We start from the raw sequence: 27988 nt of genomic DNA on the forward strand, positions 1-27988 counted from the left end.
TGAGGCGGAGGAGAGACAGACAGATACAGAGAAAGCACGTTACTACATCTGGCTCCTTTTCCTGGGGAAGTGAGGACTGAGGACTGATCTTCTAGGGGACGACTGCAAACTTCTTCTAAACCGCTGCTCAACCAGGCCCCCAAAGGAAAGGCTGACACTCTTTGGGGGCAGGCTTCAGCCTCCACTGGGTCTCCCAGCCCAAGGTGCCAGACTCCTGCCGAGTTCCTCCCAGGAGGCCGCTGGCGCAGGAGGAAGCAGCCTGGCTAAAGCTATATGGTGATTCGTGGATTTACATGGCGAAAGCTGGGAATCCAGAGGACACAATGGTCATGAGAGGGACCTGTGTACATTCCTCAGGGCAAGCCGTGGAGTCCCCTGCCCCTCACAGGGGACCTTCCGTAAAACATCCCCATTCTGGGTTCCCCTTGCCTCCCTTCCTCGATCCACCCCATTCTAGTAAGACAAATTGAACACAGATAAGGGCAGCAAACTACTATTTATTGAATGTTTACCATATCTGAGGCCTGGGCTTGGTACTTTACAAAAAGCCTGTGAGAGATAGTACACTGGCACCATCATCTACATTCTATAGATGAGTAAACTGAGTTACAAAAAGAGTAAGTCATTGCCCAAGGGCATGCATCTAAAAGTCATGGAGCCAGGAGTCTGTTTTGGCCTCTGATTTGCTATCTCACCTCTAAAGCATGCTGCCTTCTGACAGGACAGAAGGGAAAGGGACGCAAAGACAGAGAACAGAGGTATGCTAGGAGAGGAGAACAAAGGAATGGGGGGGTTAAAAAGGTGAGTGGCTGGAGCAGATGTGCCCTGAGAGCTCCCCAGGCCTGGGGCCCCCAAATGCAGGTTGGGGTGAGGCCACAGGAGTCTATGTCTCCAGCAAGAGGCTGGCAGGGCTCTGTGGCTGCCTCTGGCTCAGAGGCCTGAGTGCCTGGCAAGGCCAAGTAGGGAGGGAGCACAGAGCAGGTGCTGGCCCCTCATGCAGGCCGCTAAGCAAATGCAGATGGGCCCATTTCAGTTTCCAAACCTGCTGGCCGAGCACGTCACAGATCTAAAGAGAAGGCAGAATCTGTTTTTGTCCATATTAGGCCTGAAACTCACTCCTCTCTCTTTCCCTCTCCCCCGCCTCCCCTAAAGCCCCAAGTGATTAAATCAAGTATGTGGGATTTGGGTTAGAATCATTGTGTCCAATCTGCAGGAATGCCGAGCTAGTGCCAGCCCCCTTGGCAGGGACCCAGCCCAGGCCCTCTCTGAGCACGCCAGGACAAACATACTCTTCCCTGGGGGCAGCAGGCCCGCTGCAAAGGAGCAGCTCTGCTCCATCACTATTCCTGCAAAGGCAGCCTTCGGAATGCTCGTCTCCAGGCCCAGGTGAACCTGGGGCATGCTGGCCTCTGCCTGGCTCCCCACCTGGCATCCGTACTGCTCCACATTCCCTTAGCCCTACTCACCGGCCATTCAATATCCAAATATCCCTCCTCCGCAGACTGCCCTCTGGGGCGATCCAAGAGTAGCAAAGAACTTAGAGTCAATCCTGGCTCTGTCTCTCACTGGCTGTGTGATCCTGGGGAAGTTATTCCCCCCCGAGTCTTAGTTTCCTAATCTATAGACACTGACCGACACAGTACTACTTCACGAACTCTCCTAAGGATTAAAGAAGTTGACACACTTCAAGCATCTAGCCTGGAACATAACAGGTCCTAAATAATAGTTTATTCCCTTTGTCTTCCCTTCTACATTCAAAGTCTGACCTCCTCTACTAGACTATCTAAAATTCCTTGAAGATTGGATGGGATTCATGTCTAACTCCTTTTTAGGTGCATTTAACATGTTGCCTGACCCTCAACGGGAGTATGGTACATGTTTCAGAATGAATGAATGAATGGCTCAGAATCCTTCACGTGGGGTCCCTGCCTAGGATTCTTCTCATCTGTGCTTAGACTGGCATCTAGTGAGTCTTTGTCCCATTAAGGCATGGGAACCATGAAACACTGCTGACACCCCAAACCAACAACATCCTAGTGAACTCCAGGGGAGAGTGCAACAGGACTCTCTCTTTACCTTACCTCCACCTGATTATTTCCCAGGACTCATGGGAAGGGAGATGGGGAAGGGCTTCTCTCTCTATAACATGGCTTATATTTTCAAAACCCTCCCTTTCCCCTGTGTTCAAGGCATCTCTTCCAGAATCCCACAGAAGGTACTGCTCTGTCCCTCCTCAGCCTCCAGCACTACCAGACCATGGACAGGATGCCTCCTCACGTCAGCGGGCCAGGTATGGGCATGAGGAAGGTTGTCCTCCACCCCTGTCTGATACACACACATAGCTGGGGTGATAGGATCCTGCACTCCAGCATCGGCAACCAGAGCCCAGGAGCCCGAGAGAAATGAAGGAGAAGAAAAAGTGTAGGAAAGTTAAAACCATAGGACAGCCCAGTAGAAGGTGATCCACTCTCGCTTCTTATTGCAGTTTATCTCAGATCCTGGGGACTGATCAGAGGGGTCACTGTGAGTCCTGCCATCCTAGGAGTGCCTCATCTGTGTGCCTGCGTGTGTGTGCGTGCATGTGCGTGCGTGCGTGTGTGCGTGTGTGTGTGTGTGTGTGTGTAAGCACGCGCATGCATGTGTCGGGGGCGGCCTTGAGGAGCACACAAGGAAGCAGAATGTAGAATCCCACACAAGCCAGAGTTGAGGAAGGCGCACACATGAGCACACACACGCGCATGCACATGCACACACACATACGGTGCGGCCCAGTCCCACCAGGGCTGCACGGCTCTACTTACCAGTAAGCGCCTGCAGTAGCCGAAGCGCCTACTGCCGTCTTCCCCAGTCAGCATGAAAGAGAAGGTCTCACTGGAACGGGGAGGGACCTGGCATCAGGGAAGGTCAGAGGACCCAGGAAATAGCGCCCCAGAAGAGGGAATGCCCTCCCAGGGAGGAGGTGAAGGGCCAGCTGGCGGTAAGAGCAGAGGCCAGGACGCCGGCATGTCCTGTGCAGTTGCCCCCGCTGTGGGAGTCACGGAGCCGATGCTCCCTTCCTGCCTCTGGCCAGACCAGGCCAGGCCTCACCTGCTGTACTCCGACACAGGGAGCCAGTCCTTGGCATCAGGGAAGCAAAACTGGGGGATGGCCTTGAGCCTCTCCTCTGCCTCCCGCATCTGCTTGGTGGGTCGGTCCAGCTGCAGGAAGAGGGATTTGGGGAGAGACAGACGAGAGAAGACATGGATCCTGGGCCGGAGGGGGTGGCTGAGAAGCATCTCCTCCCCTAAGAGCGTTAGATGGCATCCGGCCAACTGGCATGCTTCTCAGCAATCCTGTCCCCATTCCCGATTCTTACAGAGAGGTCTGGGTGCGAGCTGAGACATCATGTATTCATTCAGTAGGTGCCAAACGAGTGCTTTCTGTGTGGCACCTGGCACCGTGTCACGCACTGGGGCTACTGATGGAAGACAAAGTGGGTAAGGTCCCTGTCCCTGCACATTCTGGTCAGGAGACTGAGACAATTGACAACGAAATCCCCAAGGGTGCCACAAAGGAAATAAAGAGGGCACTATGACAGAGAGAACTGGACAGGGGGAGGGATACTTTAGGTATCTAGAAAGATCTCCTGGAAGAGGTACTATCTGGGCAGAGAATGAGGAATGAAAAAGAGCCAGCCACCACGTGCAGAGCTGAAGAAAGAACATTCCAGGTTGAGGCAGAAAGCAAGGAGGCCAGGTTGGCTGGCTGGTGATGGGCAGGGAAGGTGCGGTAAGAGGGGGAAGGTAGGTGGGGGGATGGAGAGTGACACCTAACGGGGTACACAGTTTCTTTTTGGGGTGACAAACACGTTCCAGGGGCACCTCGGTGGCTCAGTTGGTTAAGCACTCGATTCTTGGTTTCAGTTCAGGTCATGATCTCGTGGTCGTGAGACAGCCCTTTGTCAGGCTCCACGCTGAGCATGGAATCTGCTTCAGATTCTCTATCCCCCCCCTTCCCCTCTGCTCCCCCGACCCCGCTTGCTTGCACTCTCTCTCTCTCTAAAATAAATAAACTCTTTTTTAAAAAATGTCATAATAATGATTATACAACTCTGAATATACTAAAAGTCATTGAATTGTATACTTTACTTTTTTTAAAATTTTATTTATTTATTTGTCAGAGAGAGACAGAGAGAGAGCACAAGCAGGCAGAGGGAGAAGCAGACTCCCCACTGAGCAGGGAGGCCGACGTGGGGCTCGGATCCCAGGACCCTGGGATCATGACCTGAGCCGAAGGCAGATGCTTAACCGATTGAGCCACCCAAGTGTCCCGAATTGTATACTTCAAATAGCTGAATTAAATAGTATGTGAATTAGGTCTCAATACAGTGGTTGAAAAGAGAGAAATAAAGTATGAGAAGTACCTGGGGGCCCTTCTGCAGGCCCCTTGCCATCCCTATAAGCAATTTGGGTTTTATTCTAGGCATACTGGGAGGTGTTCTCTTGTGCCCTCATCCTCTGAACAAGCACTGGCCCAAACCCGTGCCCCGGAAACCCTCTCTTCCCTGCTAGCTGGCAGGCACCATGCTCAGGGCTGTCACAGCGAGGTGAGTGGCTATGGCAGGAACAGGATCTCTCCCGCCCCAGAGATAGGCCGGGCAGACAGAAGGTGCTAGAGGATGGGGTGGGATGGGGGAGAGATGGCCTCACCTTGGGAAACTGGTAGGAGACTTCAGGGAGGTAGGTGTTTCGAGATGGCTTCTTCTTGAGGGACACCACCACAAAGTACTCAAAAAGCTCCCGCTCCTGCCACTCGAGCAGTTCCAGCTCCAGGGTCCGATAGCTGGGTGCACGCTTCAGCATGGACTGGATGTGGACCAGGCGCTGCGTGTGGGCTGGGGGCAGGGTGCATGTCAGGGCACGGACTGGACCGTCAGAGACCCCACATCAGCCCCCTTCCACCCCAGTCTCAGGCTCTGCCTCTGTGGACCACCTCGAAGCGCAGAAGCCTGGCCTGACACCCTCTCGCAGCTAGGTCTGGGGCTGAAGTGGCAGGAGCAAAGCGTCTACGCCTGTGCAAAGGCTCTGCCCTGCCACAGGGAGCGGCTGCGCTGGGCCTTCCGGAGCTTCTGGAGGCCGGGTGGGGACTGACAGGAGTGCCTAAGCCAGGCAAAACCCAGGCACCCACCTACCCCTGCCTAGTACCAACACGCACCTCCACAAAGGCTCTGTCCTGGGTCCCTCTCAGAGTCCTTGGACTTGGACCCTTTGTCCCTGTCCCCAGCCCCAAGTCCATTTGCCCACTTGCCTGGGGGACCAGTGGAGGCGGGAAGGAGGGAGCTAGCTCTCACATACTTTAACCATCCAGGAAAGTCTAGGCAGGTTTCCCAGTAGAGAAAGAACAGAGATTTATCCAAGGCTGCTGGAACGGGAAGTTCCCAAAAACCTTTTCAGGGAGGTGTCAGTCCTCCTCTCTATGGATATGGGGCCTAAGTGGCCTCAGGGCCTCCAGAGGACCAGTTTCTTCAGACTGGCACAACTGGTACAGCCAGAAGAGGTACTTGTAACCTTCTAAACCCACCTCTGACCCTCCAGGTTTGCAGCATTTACCAAGCAAATCTAGCACCCAGTTCCTGTGGACAAGACCGTGGGGAAGTCCAGGTGAAGGGGGACGTCTGAGTTCAACCCTCCCAGGGCTGCCTTGCACGCAGTAGGAGGGGACTCCCCTACAGCTCTTTGCTCTGTTGGCTGCTATCCTGCCTGCCTCTTGCCTCTCCAAAGCAGGCCAACTGGGGACGTTGGAACTATATGTGCAGAGGAAGGGGGTGACTCTACAGCCAGGGCTGGGAAGGGATTCCGTGCTCTCGGGGAGCCACGCCTCACCTTTGAACCTGTCGTCAGAGTCGCTCTCGCTCTCACTATTCTCATCTGGAAAAGTAACAGTAGGAGTGCACGCTTGCTGAGCCGCTGCCCCACAGCCAACGTTTCCTGTGCCCCCCTCCCAGCTCTTCTCACAAGGGATGGATCATACCTCTTCTGGGCCCCCCTGGGCCCAGGGACCCTCTGAGCTCAAACCGCAGGTGCTAATCGCTATACAAACCCCTATGCATCCAGTCCTGCTCTGGGGGAAGCTGCCGAAGGCCTGAGCTGGAGGCCGAGCCAGCAGAGAGGCCTACAGGCCTGGATCACAGGGCCTGCCTCCAGGACGCCAAGATTTGAAATGGGAAACAGACCACAGTTCTCAGTAAGTCTGGCCTTTCCTTTTGCCAGAAGCAGATTCCCACACCCACCTCCCTCATCAGGGCCTCACAGCCCCAGGCCTGAACTAACCCATCCCATGGTTTCCTTCCCTCTTTGGCCCTCCCCTTCTATGTGCCACTTCTGGGTAGGACTCTACCCTCCTAGAAGGTAGAAGGAGGATCCTGGGATTGGCCCACAGAAGGGTAAACTAAAGCTAGATCATGCCTCTCCCTGTTCCTATTGCCCAAGGGCCCCAGACACCTGAACCAGCTCAGACATCAAGGCCTACCTCTCAGTGATGCTGTCTCAATGCTGGACATTGACAGCTTTTTTAATCTCTTCTTTCCCCTCTTGGCATTATAGATGGAGTTAATTCTTTGGACAAGCTGGGTGAGAAAAGCATGGAAGGTGAGATAACCTTAACATCAGCTGCCCCTATTTCCAAGAAGGCTGATTAGTAGCCCTTTCGTTCCCTCAAGGTGCAAGCTTTCTGCCCTCCCCATACTGGACCCAGTACTGGTCTCCCTGCTGCACTGACCCCAAGTGCAGACGGGCCAGTAGCTCTCACCTCCCTCGTACCCTAAGTGGTCTCCTGCCCCTACACAAGGATGTTAAACTTAGCTCCCCAGAGGAAGGAACTGTGATCAAACTACACAGGATGGGAGCTTCTGCGTCCCCAGAGTCACTGAACCAACGGAGACAAAGAGCTCCTCAGACGTAATAACAGGAACAAGGACTGGAGCCTTTCCCTCTAGGCTATAACCTGGGGCCACGACAGGAAGGAGCTAAATTCCCAATATACCCAAGCATTGTTTGCAGGCTAAAAATACCATTTGGCTAAATCCTGCCGCTTTGGGCTGGGGATTTGGGTCTGACTGCCTGTGTGTGCAAATCATTGCTGAAAACTCTCAATTCTGAGAGTCAGAGAAAGGAAGACTCAGGTTTGAGTCCTAGGTCCTTCAAAGCCTGGAAATGTTTATGTGTGCACAGAGCTCTCCAAGTGCACACCCCACACTCACTAATGGGGAGTCTCCTAAAGGACTGGTTTCCGGTCGCTCGAAGGCACGGAGTGCTCCTTGGGAGAGAGGCCTGCCTGACCCTCCCCTAACGTCTGTGCACCCATGAATCACTTAATGCATCTTTGGTAATAAGACAGGGAACTAACCAGATGAAAAAGAAAGACCAGTGCAAGGGCCCAGAATTTATTCAAGGAGAACTGAGGAAGCAGCCCCAGATCAGGGAAGGAAGGGAGGGAGAGAGCTGCCCACCTGCCCGCCCACCTGCCCAGCCAGCCCCAGGCGGCTCCTCTGGGGAGGCTACCTTAGGAATGCGGCGGGCCCTGCGGCTGGACAGCAGCTCGCTGGTGGTGCTGAGGCTGTCCTCGTTGAGGCTGGAGGGTGAAGACGGCAGGCTCAGCTGAGCCAGCAGCAGCATGTCGTCATGGCTGTGCCTCTTGGGTAATCGCGGCAGCCGGTGGCTCTTCCTCTCCGACCAGTGCCCACTGCGCAGGGACTGGCTGCTGGGTTTCAAGGAGAGCTGGCATGGGAGAGAAGGTGTGGGAGAGGGGTTCGGCACAGATGCCTTGGCTGGCATCCCTGGCTCCCCCGAATCCCACCCTGGAATTTCCCTCTGCCTGGGTTTCCTCTTGTAAGACCTCAGCTGCTAATCAGCAGGTCAGGGCTAGATGAGATATGGGCTTCCACAAAGGAAGCTGAACCACCTCTGCCAGAAAAAAGAAAACAGAGGCTAAGAAAACTGGGCTCTCAACTGAGTGGAAAGAGAAGGACAAGCGGGAATCCTGGGGGCTCCTCCTGAGCTTTGGGACAAGGCTTCTTAGCCTTTGCTCATTATTCAGCCTGGCTGATGGAGCTCGTCTCCCACCCACAGCCCCCGATCCAGTCCTAAAAGGCTTCCTTAGCAGGGGTCATAATCCACATGGCAGCCTGGCCCCGCTCACGTCTTCCAGGCAGAACATAAGGGCCCTCACTCCCAAAGCCCGGCAATGCAGGCCTCACAGCCAGGTAGCTCCTTCACCGCAGCTGCCCCTCCCCAGTCCCCATCTACTCCTTCGGTCGAAACCAGCACCCTTCTGCACAGGCACCTTACTCTCCGCAGATCCTGCTCCCTGATAGAAAGGCAGCACCCCTACCAACTCAACCCGCCTCCCATCCGCTGTCTGCATCTGGCATCGTCTCTCATCCCTCTTCAGCCAGTCCTCCTTCCTCCCGCCCCCCAGCACCCTCTTCCCACCCAATCAGGCTGGCCGCACAAATTCAGTGGAAGCCTGTCTGAATACAGCACATGAGAAAGGTGAATCTTTTATAAAAATGATTACATCATTCCAAAGCCAAAAGAAATCATTTCTATATTCTCCAGCCAATGCTATAAAATGTCTAGGTCCCTCCATTTGCAAAGAGAATCAGAGTTGCCTGGGTAGCTCCGAGAAAGCACCTCCCTTCTCTTGCCTCCTGTCCACCCTGGACAAGGCCAGAATGAGCTCAAGTCTAACGGTCTCCTTTGACTCTCCATCTTTTTTCTCATTCTGCCTTCTATCAGTCCATTCCTTGAAGATTCAGTCTTATTCCCTCCAATACGAGTAGCTCCAGGTCTGGTAGACACCTGTCTAGCTCTCCAAATCTGGTTCTTGGGCCTATGCCTGGCCCCCAAATGCCAGGACTGAGATTGTTTCTGCCAGAGCTGCCGAGTACCAAGACTCCAACCAGGGCCCCGTCTTCCTGTTACCCACAGAAGGGGAGCAGGAACAATGATAGGACAGGAGGCAGCCGGGGCTCATGCCTCCGTGTTGCAGCACAGAGCTCGAGTAGTGAAGGGAAGAACGGAGGGCAGGGTGCCCAGGGAGCACGTCGCGCTTGCCCACAAGGATTTCGACATGGCAGAAGTCCCTGTGTGCAGAGCTCTTTCCTGAGGTCACCTCCTTTGCCAAGCACTAGTGAGGGAAAGAGTGTGAGTGGAAGTGGGCCCACACCCTGGTAGGACAGGCCTCCACTCTGGCCCTTATGCTGGCCCAAGTCGGGGCTGCCATTACCTGAGTGGGTGGGTTGTTGTACTTCCTGTCCTGAGGACCCCACATCCTGTGCAAAGAGTCCAAGGAGTTTTCAGACAGTTGCTGAGATTTTCGCCCTGCTCTTCGGCTCTTTAAGTCCACATCCTCATATGGATTCTCCTTGGGCAGATCTCCTGCAGAGGGAGAGAAGTCAGAGACTGGGAGAAGGGAAGGAGGAAACACACTCACAAATAAACAAGCAGAATTCCTGTGAACCAAAGAGAATGGCTTCTGCCTGGCCCTTCAGCCCATGAGTCATACAGCTGCCCGTCTGCAGTGGGGAGGCTACAAACAGATCCCGGCTCCAAGTCCAGAAGCAAACCCCCCACCCCCAGTTCAGCTCAGCCCCGTCTGGCCTCTGCTTTATAAATTCAGAGATTGCACAAGACTGGTTCAGCTACCCCTGCCCGTGCCCAGCCAGACGACAAAGCCAACACCAGGCTTCATTCCTTGGCTCCAGTCCTCCTGCTGTGAAAGCCCCAGAGATGTACAGTTCAAGGTAGGAAAGGCTTTCAGAGGTCACACGGCTGTCCTGCTACCGATGCTCCCTGAGGACACACTCTGGGGGCTGGGCACGGAGGAACACTACCGAACTACAAGGAGCAGGGGGCTGCCAGGCCTCCCTCTCACTTCCTATACTGTGCACCGACTCTCTCCGGGCAGCTCTGCCATCTGGTCCACAGGTAACCCCACACCAGAACAGGGCTGAGCCAAGTAGTGACAGCTCAGTCATTATCTGCTCCATGCACTGCTCTCCCTACAGGGCCAGTCTGTTTCTTCCACCTCTGGCCTCGCAACAAAAGATGGTCTTCACTCCCCTTTTGGGACAAGCCCTCCTGCTGTGACACAGGGGAGGTGTGAAAGGCCTGATAGCCATGTGCGCCAAAGAGGTGAGGGTGGGGAGTTTGGGCTTCTCAGGACTAATGGCTAAGAGCCCTGGAAGCAGGCACCGTACTGGCACTCCCAGCAAACCTCAGGGAGCAGAGAGCACAGTCCCTGCCCATGAAAGCATCTCCTTCCCAGAGCCCTACCTGCCTGCCCCTTTCCCTGCAACACAAACCTGGACTTCCCTACACCCCAGAACATGGTGTGCTGGGTCAGATCCGTGGGCACTGTGAGTGAGCGCGGCCCTCTGCTCCCCTTCCCCAGTCTTTCCATATCCGCCCTGCCACAGGGATGCCCCTCTCTGGGGCTGGGGACCTGGCAACCAGTGACCAACATGTATATGCTACTCTCTACTGGGGGAGGCACACACGAAGAGAACAGGGCTCACTCCTCTTCTCTCTGTTCAGCAGCAGGATGGAGCCTGGTGACTGCTGAGCCCTGCAGATGCCCGGATGTGTCTCACGCCCCCCAGAGGAGTTCAGATACTACTTCTCAGGGAGCAGGCAGAGGAAAGAGCAATAGGACTAGAAATAAGGCCACTGAGAGTGTAGGCTTTCCTAAGATGGGACACAGGAGAAAAACCAATCCTTAAATGCTCACAGAATTCTTGATTTCCAAAGTCAAGACTCCCCCCAAACTGGGGGTATCTACTTATTACTACCATGGAAAACTACCCTGAACTTAGGAAATGCCTTCACAGAGGTAGGGGGAGGGAGGAGGTGTGAAGGAAGGATTTCTGTCACAGCTCATCAAGCTGCCAGGGGAGCAACACAAATCCCTTGAAGGTCTTGGTCAAGAATGGCTCAGGATAGGATCTGGGACTGGATTAAGTGATTCCGAGCACCAAGCAGAGTCCAGGCCCCAGCAACTGAGCAGACATTTTCCTGTAACACAGCCATGCTACAAAGATGACTGGTCTCCATTCCAGAGTCCTGACTAAGCAGAGCTGGCCCGGCAACACTGCTCAAGAAGCCAAGCATCAAAACTGGCATCCAGCCTACCCCACTCTGGGCACTTAGAGAGGAGGCAGGAGAGACTCAGTACTTCCTGGTCCTTCTCCAATATATAACGTGTATTGATGGGGTGGGGGGGGGGCTGGGTCACGGACTCAAGAATGCCAGGACACAATCTTCCTGACCCTTGGGGAACAGGACCAGAGCATCACTGTTCAGATGGAGGCAGGAAGAACATTTATTCCAAGCTCATCAAATCCAAATTGCTTTGGGCTGGGTGACCAGCCAGAGTCCTTATCAACATCCCTGAACCAACAGGATGACCTTGTCTCAACTCCTTTAGATCAGAGTTTCTCCAAAGTACTGACATTTCGGGCTGGATGATTCTCGTTGTGGTAGACTCTCCTGTGCATTGCAGGATGTTTAGCAGCAACCCTGGCCTCAATCCACTAGATGACAGTAGCATCCCCTCAGTTATAAGAACAAAAAATGTCTCCAGACACTGTCAAATGTCCCCTGAGCAGATGGATGGATTGGGCGGGGGAAAGAGGGAAGGATGGAAAGAAAGAGGGGAGGGGTGGGGAGGGAGGATGGGTGGATGGATGAAATTATCCCCCTGCCCTGTTAGGAACCACTGCTTTAGATAGATGTTTCTAAACTTCCTAATAGATTCTGACTGCCATGACATAACTCCCCAGGCAAACTCTCTTTCCTCCACCCTTTCTTCCTTCCTTTCTTCTCCCTCCCTCCTTCCTTCTCTTCCTTCTTTCTTCCCCAGGAATCAGAGCTTTGAACACTGATACAAAATCCAAAGCTCCAAGAAACAGAGGTAGGAGACTGAGGCCCAGGGAAGTAATAGATGCACAACACTGAGGCACATCAATGACAACCTGGGAGAAAACAGTTGGGAACACCAGGGTCTCAATACTAGTATTGCCTCTAGAAACAAAATTTCAGGAAAGCCTCAAAAGCCTGTTCCTCCTGCCTTCCCAGCCTTAACACTCGCCTCTTTCTTCTTCAGCAATGTTTAAAATCCTCTCTGATAGAACCAGGCCACTCATCACTGCTCCAGGAGACGACTGCTGGCCCCAGCCGAAGCCCTGCCTCCCCAGCCTTAGCTGGGACCTCAAAGCCCTCAGTCACCTGCTACTCTCTATGTCCCAGATTGGTCCTGGCCACCGTTCTGGAGCTGTCTCATGGACGTACTCCCCGTCATCCTTCCAGGGAGTAAGGATGCTCAGGGGATGGGGATAATAGGCAGAGACCAAGCAGGCCCCAAGGAGAACCACACCTGAACCTGCTGAGAGAAAATTAATCCCAAAGCAATGGCTCCGGAGAGGAGGAAGGCTGGGGAATAGGGCTCAGATCTTCCTTCGGGGGAAGAGGACTACAGCAAGGCTGGAGCAGCCACAGCTGAGTGGAGAGACACGGTGAAGAGTTAGCAGGGGCGTGGATGGGAGACAGTGGCCTGGCAGACCACCAGACTGTCACCTGCATTCCCACCCACACAGATTCCTCAAGGGCAATCCGCACTGACTGCCTGAGGAGAGGAGAGGGAGAAGAGGTAGGCCTTCTTCCCCAGAAGCCCGGCCCTGAGCAGCCCCATCTTATCAAGCCCAGCTTGGGGAAGCCAGAGGTCTCAACCCTTCCCAGCTTTGCTGATGAGATATGGAACAAGGGCATCGCCAAGAATTTCTGCTTTGCACTCTTTTAAAAGGGGCTTGTCAGAGCCCAAACTTATCACACTGATCCTCTTGAAAGAAGAAACCAGCCCCACCCAGCCCTGCCCCCAATCCTCCCCACAGCTCCTTTGGTCATTAACCACACACACCAAACAGCACTCACTCACACACACACAACTAGAAGAACCAGTTAGGAAAGAGGTGTGTTAAGTGCACAGACACTGAGAATTTCTCTCAACAGAATCCTAAGCTTCCTGACCACACCCTGGCTAGGGCCCTGGGTCTGTAGCTTCCCTGTCAAAACCTCTCCTGGTTCCAAGCAGCTGTTTCTCCTGGTGCTCAGCCTCTTCCCCTCCTTCACGCAGTGGAGAAAGGGCCAGGGTAAAGGCCCAACTCCCTCCTTCCTCCGCCAACACACAGTACATCAGATGGGGAGCTCTAAAGAGCTAACTGTTACCCACCCTCCAAGCCTGGACACCTTTCTCCAACTGCCCAGGCACCGGTCCCCCTGGGCTGCACCTCTGGGCTGCAGCCTCAATGTTGTTAGGTACCCTCTGTTCATTACTACTTTCCAGCCTGGGGACAAATGAGAGAAGATGACAGAGAGAGCAGAAGCTCAAAAAGCTTTGCAATCAGGCTGACTGGCCCTGTCCCCAGCTCCCATCCTGCTCAAGTTCCTGGAAACTCTCCCTCAGCCCCAACTAGCTGATGGGAGTGGGAATCTCTGCAGGAATGCAGTCCAGGCTCCCTGGTCAGGCGCCGAGGCCACTCCACATAACTCCCTAACAAGCTGCTTCCTTGGGTGCATTTTTAAGTGTCAGGCTCAGAATGCAAACGATTATAAGGCTTTGTGGAATAGCAGCATCTTCCAGGGGCAGATGTCAAATTGGACAGGCGAGAATTAACAGCCCCAGGAAGTAACAAGGCAGTTACTTTATTTTTGAACCCCTCTATTGCAAATTAGCAGGATAAACCTCAGCCTGTCTCGGAATATCCCACCCCAGGTCCCCAGGCGTCATGCCTGATGTGGGAGGGAGGCCAGCAAATTCCCCAAGGCCCCTCGTTCAAGTCCACTGCTCATAGAAAAGACATGTTAGTTTCTGGGCCAACTGATCCTCAACCTCTAACAGACCAGAAACTCCAATCCAATCAGCTGGTCCCCATGATGGAGATTTAACATGGGTGCTCCCTGCCCCCCACAGCCCCATTATCACATACCCAAAACAAAGCTTTGCCTGTCCCTGTGCAAGCAAGGCAGCAGAAGAGTTGGTTAATCCAAACAGAACCAGAAATGACCTTAACCTCACAGAGCACAGGCTGGGCCAAGAACAGAAGAGAAGGCTCCTGGGAAGTCCGAGGCACTGGTCAATCCCAGGCAAAAGTGAAACCGACATTCAGAGTTCAGCAACAAGGGCCCCCGTGAAGCCTCTGGGGGGTCCAAATTCTTGGGCCTGTCTCCAGGGAAGGAGAAAGGGATAGATCAACCAGAATCTAAGAGAAAGAGATATTCTCTCTTATATTGCCCTCAGCCTCCCTGGTCTAGAAATTTAGCCAGTGCTATTGTGGGGGATACAAAGAAGGAAGCTGTGTCCAGGGCAGTGAACTAACTACAGATGCTAAACAGCCCCACACCCCCACCCTACAAGGCTGAAGCAAAACCCAGGTGCCTGTGTCACTCCCTGCCCTCCTTCCAACACCCTGCTGAGTACTCCACTCCTGCCTAATCTGCACAATGCTCCAAATCCACAAGCTAGGGGAGTAGCGAAGGAACACGCCCGCACTGCTGCTTCATCCCATCCTAGCCCTTACCCCTAGCTCTAGCTCATCCGTTCAGGAAGCAGCTACGCTGCTCCGGGATTTCCTTCCCTCCTCGTGCAGCATCCCAAAGTGGCAGAAAGACCCCTCTACTGAGTCTGAGTCTGAGACCCAGACACCCTTGCCTCCCTCCTCCTCTTCTCTCTAACCTGACCGAAGAAAGCCCAGAGAACAGCTCTGTTGCCCAGGACAGCGCCCCCCAAATTCTCATCTCCCTCTGCCCCACCAGACACAGTCCCCAAACAAGCCCAAACAGAGCCTAGGATCATGGAACTCTGGACAGGGAGAAATGGTTAAAGCATCCCTTTCTCTTACTTCAGTTCAGTTGATGCAAAAACATGCATCTCCTCACCTGAAATCCCTGGACAGCCCAGACGGGCTGCGAAGCCTTGTCAGAGAAGAGGGGATCACAGAGTGGGCAGAGACCACCGTGCTGGGGGAGGGGGCTAAGAATGAGAGCCTCGCCTGCCCACTGCAGCAGCTGTACTGGGTGCTCCCAAGGGCCCCAGGCAGCAAGAACACATTCCGGTTTCTTCTCAACCAGAGGAAACAGGAATGTACCCTGCAACGGGAGTGGGGAGGAAGATGGGGTTGTGCCTCTGATCCCCACAGCTCTTGACCTCAACTCTGGGGACCATGTGTACAAAGCTTTTTCCCAGTGTTAAGGGAAAGGCCTTCCTCCCTAGACCCTTTTGCTGTTCTAGGGATCCCACTCCTACAGTCTTCCTGTTATGACCTAATTTTGGATGGCTATATACTATGCACTCCATTCCTGGTGAACCAGTGCCTTTGTGGATCCAAGCATTACTGCTATTTCCCCAGAAGTGCCGGCCCAGCAGGTTGTAAGGAGGAAACGATGAAACTCGTGGCTCAAATCAAATGAGGGAATAGATGACCTCCTCTTCTGAAGATTCCCTAGTCTTAGGAGAATCTGGAGGATTCTCCACTAGGGCCACTTCTCTCTCTAATGTGTTAACTAAGACTATGGTCTCCAGCCTCAAGTCCTAACACAGAGATGAGACAGAACCAGAGATGAGAGAGGGGAGGTCAAGTGCAGAAGCACACTGCTTCTCTTCTCTTGAATGATCTACACTCACACACAGCACATTACCTGAACAAAACTGAAGCACCCACGGAAGAGAATGAGGCCAGAATTAAAATGAAAGCCCAAAATAAATGAAAGCCCAAAATAAACCCAACCCACCCCATTCTGTTGGTTTTTCGTTGACCCTGGAACACAGGTTTGCCAACTCCAAGTCTTCCCAGTTGAAGGACAATTCTTCATGGTACCTTACCTTTCTGACTTTTGAGCAAGAGGAATGAACCATCCAGACTACTGTTTCAAAGATGTATAGCAAACAAGCTCAGAAGACAGAAAGGAGAGTGTCTCCCTGGAGGGCAGAGGCAGATTTGTTTCCTGACCAGAATAAAGATAACATCTCTCTGTGGGGCAAAGGTTGGGCACGTTTGCTAGCCACCCCCTGAAAATATTGGGGTTCCTTAAGCTTAGAGTTTCTCAGCTGGGACACAGACCCACGGTGCGTACAGTCTCTACCTGGACCTCCTCCACATTGCCTCATGGAACCTGGGAGCAAGGGGAACCCACGTTAACACGGAGCTCATGCTTCCTGCTGTGCCATGAGCAATAAAGTCCTTTGTCTTCGATCCAAGAGTCTTGTGTCTTCTGTCAGCATCTGTGAATCTGGGGAGGGCTAAACTTGTTTGCAAGCAGAGTAAAATCTCAGATGCTTTCTTTTTTTTTTTTTTTTAAGATTTTATTTATTAATTTGACCCAGAGAGACACAGCAAGAGAGTGAACACGAGCAGGGGGAGTGGGAGAGGGAAAAGCAGGCCTCCTGCAGAGCAGGGAGCCTGATGCGGGGCTCGATCCCAGGACCTTGGGATCATGACCTGAGCCGAAGGCAGACGCTTAATGACTGAGCCACCCAGGCACCCCTCAGATGCTTTCTTGACACCACTTACTTTAAGGGAAAGTAGGAGACAGATATTAAGGACCAGGCACTGTGCTAGGTACTTTGATAAACATTTTATCTCAGTGAATCCTAACAATAATCCCTTATTGATAATATTCTATTATCATTATCATTGTTAACATCATAACATCATCATCACTTTGTAAGAGAAGACAGAGGTCTGAGAAAAGTGATTGCCTAAGGACACACAGCTAAGGAAGGCTTCTGAAAATAAAAAAAAAAAAAAGGATGATGTGGTTTTCCCCTTTTTGTGGTCCCAGAAACCCTTTGGGTTTCAGTTCATTCAAGGTCAGGCTTTAATTTCTCAGCTGCTCAGTCTTTGCTAAGCTGCTTCCTCTGGTGCCCATTTTCTTGAGAAGTTCCAGAAGCTGGGCCAGGTCTGCGCACAGTGAATGAAGTGGAACCTGGGAGTGTCCCTCCTGTTCCTGCTCTGCAGTCCCCAGAGACAAGCCAGCCCACCACCTCTGCCACAGCTTACCCACAATATCTTCATAGGCATTCTCTTCTAAAGTGCTTTTGGATCCAAACTTGGGTTGGCTCTCAGTACCATTCTCAGTTGGAGAAGAGGGGTACAGGGACTGGAGACTGGATGCATCCTCAAACTCAAAGGATTTTCTGTGGATAACAAGAGCATGAGTCATTCCAGCAAAACTAGATTCCAACTGCCTTGTTGGGGGAATGGCCATGGGCGACAGCAAAGTCCAGAGGTCCTCCTCACCAACCAGCTACCAAGCAACGCATCAAGATGGATCAAAACTTACCACTCAAATGAGGAGAGAACGGTCTGAGAGGCCCCAGACTGGGTGCCTGCAAATAATACCTGTAACAACTCCCACAGCTAAGAAGGGTGTCATGTGTCAGATGCTCTATCAAATGCCTTGCATGTGAACCTCATTTATCTTCACAGTGCTGCTACGAGCTGTTGTGCCATTTTATGAATGAGGAGGTGGAGGCTCAGGGAGATGAAGTGACAAGAGGCAGGGCTCACCCAGGCTGTCTGGCTCCAGGGTCTAAGCTTTGACCTGGGCCTCCAAGTCCTGGAGCATGTCATCCTTGAGAAGCACCTGCCAGTACCGTAAGAATAGAGTACCTGTTCTGCCTCTGGAGTCTCCATCACACCTGCACCATAGCAAGGGCTCCTGATCTGAATAGGTGGTAAGGGCTCAACAGTGGACGGGTGGTGCCCAGGGCTGTCTGGGGGTCAGGGAAGCAGTTGGTGGTAGGTGGGGTGTTGGAAGAGGAAGGGCTGAGACTTCCAAACAAACCACACTGCTTCTGAGGTGGAAGTAGGAGGGCAATTTGTAGTCAGAAGCTACTTCCAAGAACCAGCTTCCCTTCAGCTAGTCACCTGCTCCTTCCCACCCCACAAATGGCCATCCCCTCTACTGCAGAATTTTAAAACCACAGCTTGTTAGCTCCTCAGACAGCTTGAGCCCAGAGTACTCTCTCCTCCTCTCCTCCATTAGCTAAGGCGTGACACCGGCTGCATCCTCGCTCTCTCTCCAAGGCAGGTCCTAGCAAACCCCTGGGGAGGGGGAGAAAGGAAAGGCACTGACTGAAGACCTCCTCCCACCCATTAACACCTCCCTCTTCTTTTGGGTACCATTAGACATCTCAGCCTTTCTCTCTTGTTTAATGAAAAACTCCTGAGAGTCTTGGGGTGCAAGTCAAGAACTGAAGGTGTCCTAAAAGACACATTCTATTCTCGGCTTGCCTGGCTACTCTGGAGCACATGACACAGCTGAACACTCTAAGTAGCATTCTCCTTCCTTCGCCTTGTATGACACAGTCAACAGCCTCTTTGGCAGTTACTTTCCAGGCTCTTGTGAGGAGTTCACCTTTTCTACTTGCTTTTTAAATGCCAGGGTCTCTCAGAGTTCTGTCTTTTGGATTCTCTTTCTCACTCTACTTTCTGGGGGCCAAATACTGATGGCCATCCCTATCTACCACTCCTACCATGATGGCTCCCAAATCTGTCTCTGACCCCGACTTTTCACCCAGTTGAGTGCAGTGGTTCCTGAATGTGGGCCCACAGAAACTGGTGGTCTGAGATCAAGCTCTCATGGATCTACATACAGTGGGGTCAACATCTTTTGCAGGTAGTTCTCAAGTTAGCAAATAAGTCACAAATCATGTTCAGCCAAATTACCCTTGAAAATCGCTCAGAAACTGACTAATATTGTCAGTTTCTCCACAGATTTTTTTTTTTAACAGATTTCTTTTTCTTTGGTTGAATACCCAAAGAAATATTTGGCTTGCATTTTTTTTAAATAAAAGGGTGTATTAAATATAAGAATCATACCTGACACAATAGAAACAAACTCACCTGCTCAAGGGAATATGCTCACTATGTGTGAACAGGCAAATAAAAGAGTCTGTGCTTTTTGAATGGTCTTTTTTTCCCCAAGAGCACAGATTTTTAAATTTGCGAAGTTACTTCTTATGTGAAGTGACCCTACCATATATGGTATATGGGTGTGTGTGTGTGTGTGTGTGTGTGTGTGTGTGTGTGTGTGTGTGTGTGTGTGTGTGTGTGTGTGTATTGTGTATAAATGTAACGTGTGTGGGAGTATGTGTAAAACCTTCAGGCTGATGTACTCTCCCGCACCCCCCTTTTCCACCTTGCTAACTGCAAATTCTTTGCTCTTCTAAATTTAGTTCAGCAACTCCCTCTATAAGGAGGCTTCGCTCACTCCCCAGCCTAATTTAGCTGCCTCTTCCTTTGGGTCTCTATAGTACCCTACATGGACAGGGATCACGTCACAAAAAAAGAGCATCTAGGATTTATTTGTGCATCTATCTCCTATACCACACCAAGAATGGAAGAACCACATCTTATTTGACCCTGTGTCCCCTTAACCAGTACAAGGTTTGGTGCACGGCAGGCTCTAGATGGGTGTTTAAAGAAATGGATAAAGAACAAAGCAAACACTCTTGGTAGGCTGTTAAAGACTTAAGAGCCAGTGAGCATGCTGGGGTGAGCCAAAACATAGGATTTCCCTTAGCCAAGGGCTCTTCTGGCCCATGGATCTGAAACTTTCTGATATCTTCCTCTCATGGCTGAAGAGTTATCTACATGAGATGGGATATGCTGGATGCAGCCTGAAGTTTGGGGTCCAACGGAAGAATCCTGAGAAGTGAAATAAACCTGAATGCCATCTGACTTTGGTTTAGAAGAGAAAGGCAGTGAGGGAGAGGGGGATAGGCCTTCCCAAGGAGGCAGGCTCCCAGCCTACCCCAATTCAGAGAATAAGACGCCTATCAACTTTCCCGAACCCCAGCAGCTCCAGCTCCCGGTCACTATAGGACAGCCCAGAGAGTCCAGGGTCAGGAATGCGGAGACTGACCAGGAAGCCAATGAGAGTGTCAGGACAGGTCATTCTTGGAAATGGCGAAGAAGCAGTAAAATGTTCTTCGACTTGTTTTTCCATCAGTCTCCCCTTTCAGGATCCAAGGATCCCTTTTCCCTATAGACCCAGGGTCCCTAAATGGCCAGGAAGCCCTCAGGAAAGAGAAAATCACCTTAAATGTCTCAATACTACCGTGTTAAGGACAACATGCAGTATTCAGATGATGCTTCCCTCAAAGAAATAAGTTTCTAGTGCTGGCATTTCAGGTGGTCATGAGGCTAAGATCCTACTACTAGTCCTCAAGGGACTGCCCATTTTATCTAAAAGGAAGGTGGCCCTCCCCCTCCCCCAGGGACCAAGGAAGTTCCAACAGGGCTCAAAACACAGCCCAACTTTCCCCCAAAGGCCAAATCTAGCCCACACCTTCAGTAGACAGCATTTGGAAGAACCATTTTCACCCTCCCACTCACATTCACGTATCCTTCTCCCGGCAAGAGCAGAACAATTTCTTTTTCACCTAACTCAGGTTACCACCTAACAAGGATTCACTGCTTCGGGACCTAGGAAGCACTGCTGACTGCGACCCACAATTACAATCTGCTTTTGCATCTTCCATCGAGGAGAAAGCCACTGTGCCCGGCTGTTAAGACACTGGAGGAGCATTCGTTACCTGCTCTGGGACTTGCGGTGACCACGCATGTCCTTCTTGGGTCTCCGGGTGACTGGTGGGGCTGGGGTGGAGGGCAGGGGGGGTGGAGCAGCAGGTGTGGGCGAAGGAGGTAGACCATTGCTTGGCTTATTCTTGGGGTTCTTGTCAGCCTCATATTCAAAGGTGCGCTTGGGTTTGGGGACAGGGTTCACAGCGGGGTCAGGGGAGCTCTTTGATGGCAGCAGCTGGGAGCTCGGGCTATTTCCAGGGGTCCCTTGCTTAGTGGAGCCACTGCCTTCCCTCTCCAGGGGTGGGCCTGCCTCCCCCCCAACTCCAGCCACTCCTCCTGCCCGGCTGCCAGTGCTCACACTCGTGCTCCCTGTTGGTTCCTCCAAGGTGCCCAAGGTCCCAGTCTTCCTTCTCCCTCGGTCTACACTGTAGCAGCTGCTGGGGAGCTGGGGGAGTCCCCGGCCTGGCTGCTCCTTCAGGGCCTGTTCAATTTTCTGGATCCGACTCAGCACTGCTGAGCTCTCTCTCCTGCTGCCATGCCCCCTGAGGAAGGCGCTGGGCTCACTCCGGCCCGCCCGTCTCTCCGGCCGATAGAAAGAGTCCCGGACAGGGAGCGCCTCTCCCTCCTCCTCGGTCTCAGGGTAGGAGCACTCTGAGAAGGTCCTGCTCATCCTCCGGAGGCCCTTGAAATCGAAGGCTTTTTCTGAGCTGCAGGGGGATGGTGCCACGCTGGGACAGCCCTCACTGAGCGCCCACTCGCCCCCAGAGCCCTCCCGCTTCTCCCCGCACACGCTCATCCTGGGCGAAGCCTCTCGGCGCCCCTCCCATGCTGAAATCTTCTCCCGGATGCCCAGGCTGTGGGCACGGGTGCCAGTGCGGTTCAGAAAGAAGCTCCGCGGGCCAGCTGTTGGCCCTAGGGACGGGGTGCTCTGGGCAAGGGGGAGGCAAGCAGCTACTCCCTCTACATCCTGGGCTGCCCCTTGGACGGTCTCCTTCTGGTCCTCTCTCTTGCACACTGAAGGGCTTCTGTCCAAATAACTGAAGTTGGTGGCCTTGAGGGGACAGATGGGTGGTGAAGTGTCTGGGGAGGGAGCTTGAGGATTTGGGGGTGAAAGATCACGGGGGTGCCAGTCCTTGAGGAGCAAGCGGGAGCTGGAGCGGCTTGGGTACCTGCAGGCTGACGTTTCACTATCACTGAGCGGGTAGATGGGACTCCTTGGTGGGGAGAGAACTGGAGGTGGAGAGACTGACTGAGACCTAAAAGCAACAAAAAAAAAAAAAGGAAAAGAAGAGAAAATGGCAGTGAGTGGCCTGACAACCAGAGGCATGGTGTTTTGTTTTTGGACCACTCAGTATCTCTTTCCTGCAGGGCACCCAAGCTCGAAGTACTCTATTCAAGTAATACACCTTTCAAAGCCATCCTCAAGGAAAGGAACACTGCCTATCCACACCTAGCCAAACTCAATGGGTCTCTCTGCCCAATTCGATCCCAGAGGCCCTGAGTGCTGTCTGGAACAGATGCCAGCTCTGTGTCAGGTCAGAGGATCCCAAGAAGTTACATCGGCCAGCTAGAGAACAGTAAGGCCAGGGGTGTGCTGCGAAATGTTTAGCAGTCGGCCCCTCTGAAAGAGAAAGCACAGTTCTGTAACATCGGCCAATCTCCATAGTATAAATACTCCCACTGCAGCTGATTTCAAGCTGCCAACATGGCCCCATGGAATGTGGCACTGGGAAGAAATGCTGGTGATCGGTTCCCAGGAGCTGCTAGAAAGCATCTCAAGCATGCTACTTCCTGAAGTACCCCAAATATACATCCAAGCCCTTTGCTCTGTCTCTTTAACAAACCTCTGTCTCCTGAGACTTCTGTTACCGGCACAGCATACTGCACCTCAGCTTGGGTCTTGACCAGGATTCAGGTCCCTGAGAGTCTCAAAGCGTCAGGGTCCCTCAAGAAAGAGTCCTCTCGGCCCCCTCAGCGAGGATGCCCACGGGGAGGAGAGGCCAGCTCCTCAGGAGGCTCTACCCTCCAGCGGTGGCCACTTCTCAGCACTAAATCCACTTGCAGGTCTTAGCCAATAGGGGGAAGAGTTCTAAATAACTGGTTTGACACATATTATTAACTCATTTAGTCTTCACGAAAACTCTACACAATTATTATTGTTTATTATTATCTCCAGTTTACAAATGAAAACCACGGAGGCACAGAGAAGCTAAATATCTCATCCAAGGTCCCTCAGCCGGTGAGGGGAACTTATAAAATACTATGCTGCCCCTCTCAAGAGGAAGCAGTGGCCTCTGCCATCTTTGTGAACTGCCTAGGCTCTCGGACATAACCCGGCAGAAACCCTCAGAGCCCCGTGCACAGCCTTGTCTCAAACGTAGCATTTATAAGTAGCAGGGACCTCTTCTCCTTCAAGACCTCTAGACCTCTTCCCTACCAGTCCACGATTTCTTCCAAGTGGAAGGACACGTCCTTAGTATCTGGAAGGTGCTCAGTGAATGGAGGACAAATAAAGGAAAAGGTAAAGGTGAGCTTATTGACAAGAACCCATGAGCAGACTTCCCTTTCAGTACACTTTTCTAGTTGTCTGCTAGGGTCATCACTCTTAACTCTTGGAGCTCTCTGCAAACAGTTTTAGTTCAAATACAGCAGGGTCTTGCCAACGCCGCACGCTATGAAGGCCTACCTGACCCTCATGCCATGGCCCTTAAAGCTGGGCGGGAGCCTCACAGGTTCCAGAGGGCCATGCCATCCACAGGAAGGCAGCCAGATGCCCTCGAGCCAGCCTGCTGTCACTGCTCACTCATACACAGAAAACTGGAACTTGGGTGAGTCAGGGATTGGCCGACAATTCCCTGTTGGGTCATAGCCTCTGGCTGCCCCCGATCAACAGGAAACCTCAACATGCTTAAGTTGTTTTTAAAAGGGCAAGTCGAACAAGAGCCATCCCACGTGTACATGGGCACAGATGGGAGAAATGCAGTGCCCAGCCAAGCCAATGACCAAAGAGACTCTGCACAGCAAGGACGTATGAAAGGAATAAGCCTCAGCACTCCCTAGGGTAGGCAGCAGCAGGGCAATGCGCCAAGCTCGAGCCTGGGGAGATCTCAACCTACTCAGAACGAGGGAGGCCTTAAGTCCCTCATTTATTTCATAGAACCACGGATGCCAAAGGTCATCATCAGTCCAGCCCTGTAAGCCAGCAGTGTCTGGACTCCACAAAGGACTCTGTTTCCGTTATTCTCCTTTGGAGGTGGGAGAAGGTGCCGTTAACAGAAAACAACCTGTTTATTCATTCAACAAATACTTAGTGAGCACCTACTATGTACCAGGCCCTGCTCTAGGTGCTAGACACAAGAATAAATAAAAGAGACAAAAATTCATGTCCTCATGAAGCTTAAATTCTAGTGGGCGAGGACAGGCATCTAATGAGACTCAGAATCTCTTAGGAAGCCTCTTGTATATGCCTCATCTCTCCAGACATTCTGATATATGCTCCCCTACGGACGAGTCTCCTCAACCCCCAAGGTAAGAATTCACCAGGGCATGAAGCCACTGTATTTATGGGGGGGTGGGGAGGGGAAGGGTTGGTGTGTATGGCGTATGGCATGGCTCCCACAGATGGGAAAGAAATATGGTAAGGGTCTCTGGTCTGTCCAATTCTAGCATGGTTTTTAGAACAGATGACTCCCTAACTTCCCTTAGTAGTTCCAGCATGGAAAAATCTCCACAAGGTAAGAAATTCTCTCAAAGCCTAAATACCTAGCCTGCTTTAACTAAAGTTTAGTTTCTCTCCTCTCATGAAGGATCAAATAGAGAAGAGACTGGCCCTTCCCTTTAAAGGTGCTGGTCTTTGTATCATTGCTGAGTTTCGGGCAGAGCTACAGAGGCTCCTTGTGCAGCCTCCCCACACAGGCCAGGCTCAGTGTGTTCTAGCAGCTCGGGATGGGAGAAGGGGCCTGCCCACGCTGACCTGGAGCCTAGTCATTCCCAGGTTCATCACAGAGAAGGCAGCATTCACTCACTCCAAGGACCTAGGGATAAATTTGTAAACAATATAGATAAGGCCTTGCCCTCATGGGATTCTCACTTGACAGAAGAACTCACTGCCATCTCTCCATGTTTCTGATTCTACCTTTTTAGCAATGTGACTATAAGCAAAGCCACTCATTCTCTCTGAACTTCCAGTTTCAATTCCTCAAAATTGTTCTGACTATATCACAGGGTTGTCATAATGGGCAAATGAGACTGGATGTGAATTGATATCATATACTGTAACTTACTATGACTGTTAGTTATCATTAGTATTAAGTTTTTCACCAGGTTATGCTAGGCCAGTTCTTCTCAAGATAGGGTAAAAATATTACAAAGCCTTAGGGTTCACATTTCAGAGTAGCCACTAACAAGTTACATGACCTTAAGCCAATAGCTTTATCTCCTTAAACCTTAGTATCCTGATCTATAAAATGGAGGTTAAAAGAACACACGTCTCAGGGGGTTATTGTAAGGAATAGAGACAACACACATCAAGTGTTGAACCCAGCGGCTAACACACAGTACTCAGTTTTAGCTTGATAATGACTAATATTAACAAAGGGCTCACTATTCAGAATAATCACTTGGCAAACCTTTTCAAAGAGCTTACCTTTGTCCTTGGATTCTAAACATCTGGAGTGGAAGAGAAAGGGAGTAATTTAAAATGGCCATAAATCCTTTGCAGCTCATGATATCAACAGGTGGATCCTATTTTTCTGCCCCTTAAATCTAGGTTCACCTTGCGATTTGCTTTGACCAACAGAATGAAGTAGAAATTAAGCTAAGTCCCAAACTTAAGGCCTCAAGAAGCCTTGCAAAAATCCCCCTTCACATACCTGGAATGCTACCCTGCGACTGTCATGTTAGGAAGCCAGTCTAGTCTTTTAGAGGATCAGAAGCCATGTGGAGCACAACCGAGGCCCCTGCAGCCAACAGCCAGCCCAATGTGAGCTGACACGTGAGTGAGGTCATCTTGGACCCAAATGAATTTGGCTACATGACAGACTCCAGGGAAAACCAGTAGAGGGACTGCCCAGTAAATGCACAGAAACGTGAGAAGTAATAAACTGTTCTAATAGTAAAATGATGCAGGTGGGAAAGGTCAGCCATGTGTATAACTGGCCTGCCCTATCCCAGTGCAGAACCACCGCCCTGAACCTTCCATTCCCATGCCTCTCTCCTCCACTTCCCCACAGAGCAGCTTCCCTGGTCTTGATGTTTGGATCTCACTCTCTCTACTAGGAGCTCTGGCCTGAGAATCTCCTCTGAGCACTCCCTGCAAATGGAGCTAGTTCTGTAATCCCAATAATAGAATCAGCTTCCATCAGTCTTTGCCCCAAGTGGAAGGAGGGCTCAGGACAACCTGTTAACCCAGAAAACAAGGAGGCTTAAGGGGGAACATGATGGGGACTGGCGATGAGGATGCATGGTTCTTTGTGGCAGTGTTCCCATGGCAGGTGGCATCTCCTGAGCATGGATGGGAGGGAGTGCTCACTCACTCATAGGCACCAGTCCCCTCTAGCTATTTTCCAGTTCCCCGAATGCAGGCTGGCAGTGAAAGATAATTCTCCCCTGTTGGACAGTGGGAAACTGTAGCCACATGAATGGTGGTGCCTGGATCCAAATACATACCAGGTGCTATTTTAGGCATCATGGATCAGCAGAGACTAAAATTAGACAAAGTCTCTCTATAGGTTATAGTCTAGTGGAGGGAGGCAGTGTGGCTTTATTTGTTTAGATTGAACATACAATAAACAAACCAACACTGAGAGATGGATATGGAGCCAATGAGGAAGAATAAAAAAGGGGAAAAGGAGAAAGATTCACAGTGAGGGAGATCAGGGAAGGCCCCTCTGCCAGGGACAATGTGAATATAGCCTCAAGGAAGTAAACAATGAGTTTATCCAGGGGACAAATGTTGTAGGCAAAAGGAGCAATAGGGCAAAGGCTTGAGGCAAATACATACTTACTGTATTCTGGGGGCAGCAAAAAGCCCAGTGTGGACAGAGTCGAGTGAGAAGGGGCAGAGCGCTGGAGATTAGTCAGAGAGGCACCAGAAGACCCTATGGACCAATAATAAGACTTGGGCTTTTATTCTGAGAGAGAAAGGAAGCTCTTGAAGGGGTATGAGCAGAAAAATGATATGCTCTGACTTCACATCAGAGAACGGAGTGCAGGGATGCAAGCATGGCAGCAAGGAGATCACCTAAAGGACACTACAATAATCCAGGCAAGAAATTATTATGGCTTGGATTAGAATGGTAGCAGAAGAGATGAATCTATTTTGGGAGCGGTGCCAATAGGATTTGCTGATGAACTGGATAAAAGGTATGAGACACAGAGAGAAGTCAAGGATGCTGTCAAGGTTTTTGGCCTGAGAACCTGATAGAATGGAGTTAGGGTTATAAACCTCACCTAGGAGTCATCAGCCGTATATAGATATTATTTAAAACTATATGACCAAGTATGGCTAGTATCGAAAAGACTAGAAAGAACAAGCACTGGCAAGCATACGGAGAAAGGGAACCCTTGTGCACTTTTGGTGGGAATGTAAATTTGGTGCAACTACTATGGGAAACAGTATGGAGGTTCCTCAAAAGATTAAAAATAGAACTACCATCTGATGTAGTAATTCTACTAGTGGGTATTTACCCAATGAAAATAAAAGCAATAATTCAAAAAGAAATATGCATTCCTATGTTTATTGCATTATTCACAATAGCCAAACTATGAAAGCAACCTAAGTGTTCATCAGTAGATGAATGGATAATAAAGATGTGAGATACACACACACACACACACACACACACACACGTATATACACACATATATGCATACAATGGAATGTTACCCGGCCTTAATAAAGAATGAGATCTTGCCATTTGCGATGATATGGATGAACTAAAGGGCATTACGCTAAGTGAAATAAGATAGAGAAACACAAATATCATATGATTAAACTTATACATGGTATCTAAAAACAAAAATAAATAAACAAGCTAAAAATAAAAACCCAAACAGACCCTTAAACACAGAGTTGCCAAAAGGGAGGGAGATGCGGGGATGGGCAAAATAGGTGAAGGGGATTAAGAGGTTCAAACTTCCAGCTATAAAATAAATAACACAGAGATGAAAAGTACAGCATAGGGACTATAGTCCATAATATTGTAATAACATTGTAGAGTTACAAGACACTGTGGTGAGCATTGCATAATGTATAATAGAATTGTCAAATCACTATGTTGTACACCTGAAACTGGCATAACATTGTCTGTCAACCATACTTCAGTAATAAAAGACAGAAAACTATATGACTACATGAGCTCATCTAGG

The 27988-nt window shown here is 51.1% G+C and overlaps 1 protein-coding gene and 1 long non-coding RNA gene across 10 annotated transcripts in view; one reads left to right on the top strand and one right to left on the bottom strand.

The window, feature by feature from the left end:
* The window catches only part of DENND2B (DENN domain containing 2B), a 172114-nt gene that overhangs the window by 13471 nt on the left and 130655 nt on the right, over positions 1 to 27988 (bottom strand). For 4 of the 8 annotated variants that reach the window (XM_027578981.2, XM_027578979.1, XM_027578978.1 and 1 more), the window contains 9 exons: positions 20632 to 21876; positions 17090 to 17226; positions 9265 to 9416; positions 7539 to 7754; positions 6508 to 6604; positions 5862 to 5906; positions 4689 to 4873; positions 3088 to 3197; positions 2802 to 2871 (listed from right to left, as the gene is read on the bottom strand). In XM_027578981.2, the coding sequence (XP_027434782.1) occupies positions 2802 to 2871; positions 3088 to 3197; positions 4689 to 4873; positions 5862 to 5906; positions 6508 to 6604; positions 7539 to 7754; positions 9265 to 9416; positions 17090 to 17226; positions 20632 to 21876 (2257 nt within the window). Of the gene's footprint in view, positions 1 to 2801; positions 2872 to 3087; positions 3198 to 4688; positions 4874 to 5861; positions 5907 to 6507; positions 6605 to 7538; positions 7755 to 9264; positions 9417 to 17089; positions 17227 to 20631; positions 21877 to 27988 lie in introns of those variants that run through there. The other 4 variants (XM_035722712.1, XM_035722713.1, XM_027578982.2 and 1 more) reach the window with 4 other exon arrangements.
* Positions 23 to 16355, top strand: LOC113914131. 2 transcript variants are annotated; one of them, XR_004819396.1, is made up of 3 exons: positions 23 to 2290; positions 6582 to 6626; positions 12142 to 16355. It is a non-coding gene; the product is annotated as an uncharacterized LOC113914131 (long non-coding RNA). The 2 variants fall into 2 exon arrangements; XR_003517385.1 differs by lacking the exon at positions 23 to 2290 and adding an exon at positions 5914 to 6222.

This window comes from Zalophus californianus, chromosome 11 (genome assembly GCF_009762305.2).
Source record: "Zalophus californianus isolate mZalCal1 chromosome 11, mZalCal1.pri.v2, whole genome shotgun sequence".
NCBI classification, from domain to species: Eukaryota; Metazoa; Chordata; class Mammalia; order Carnivora; family Otariidae; genus Zalophus; species Zalophus californianus.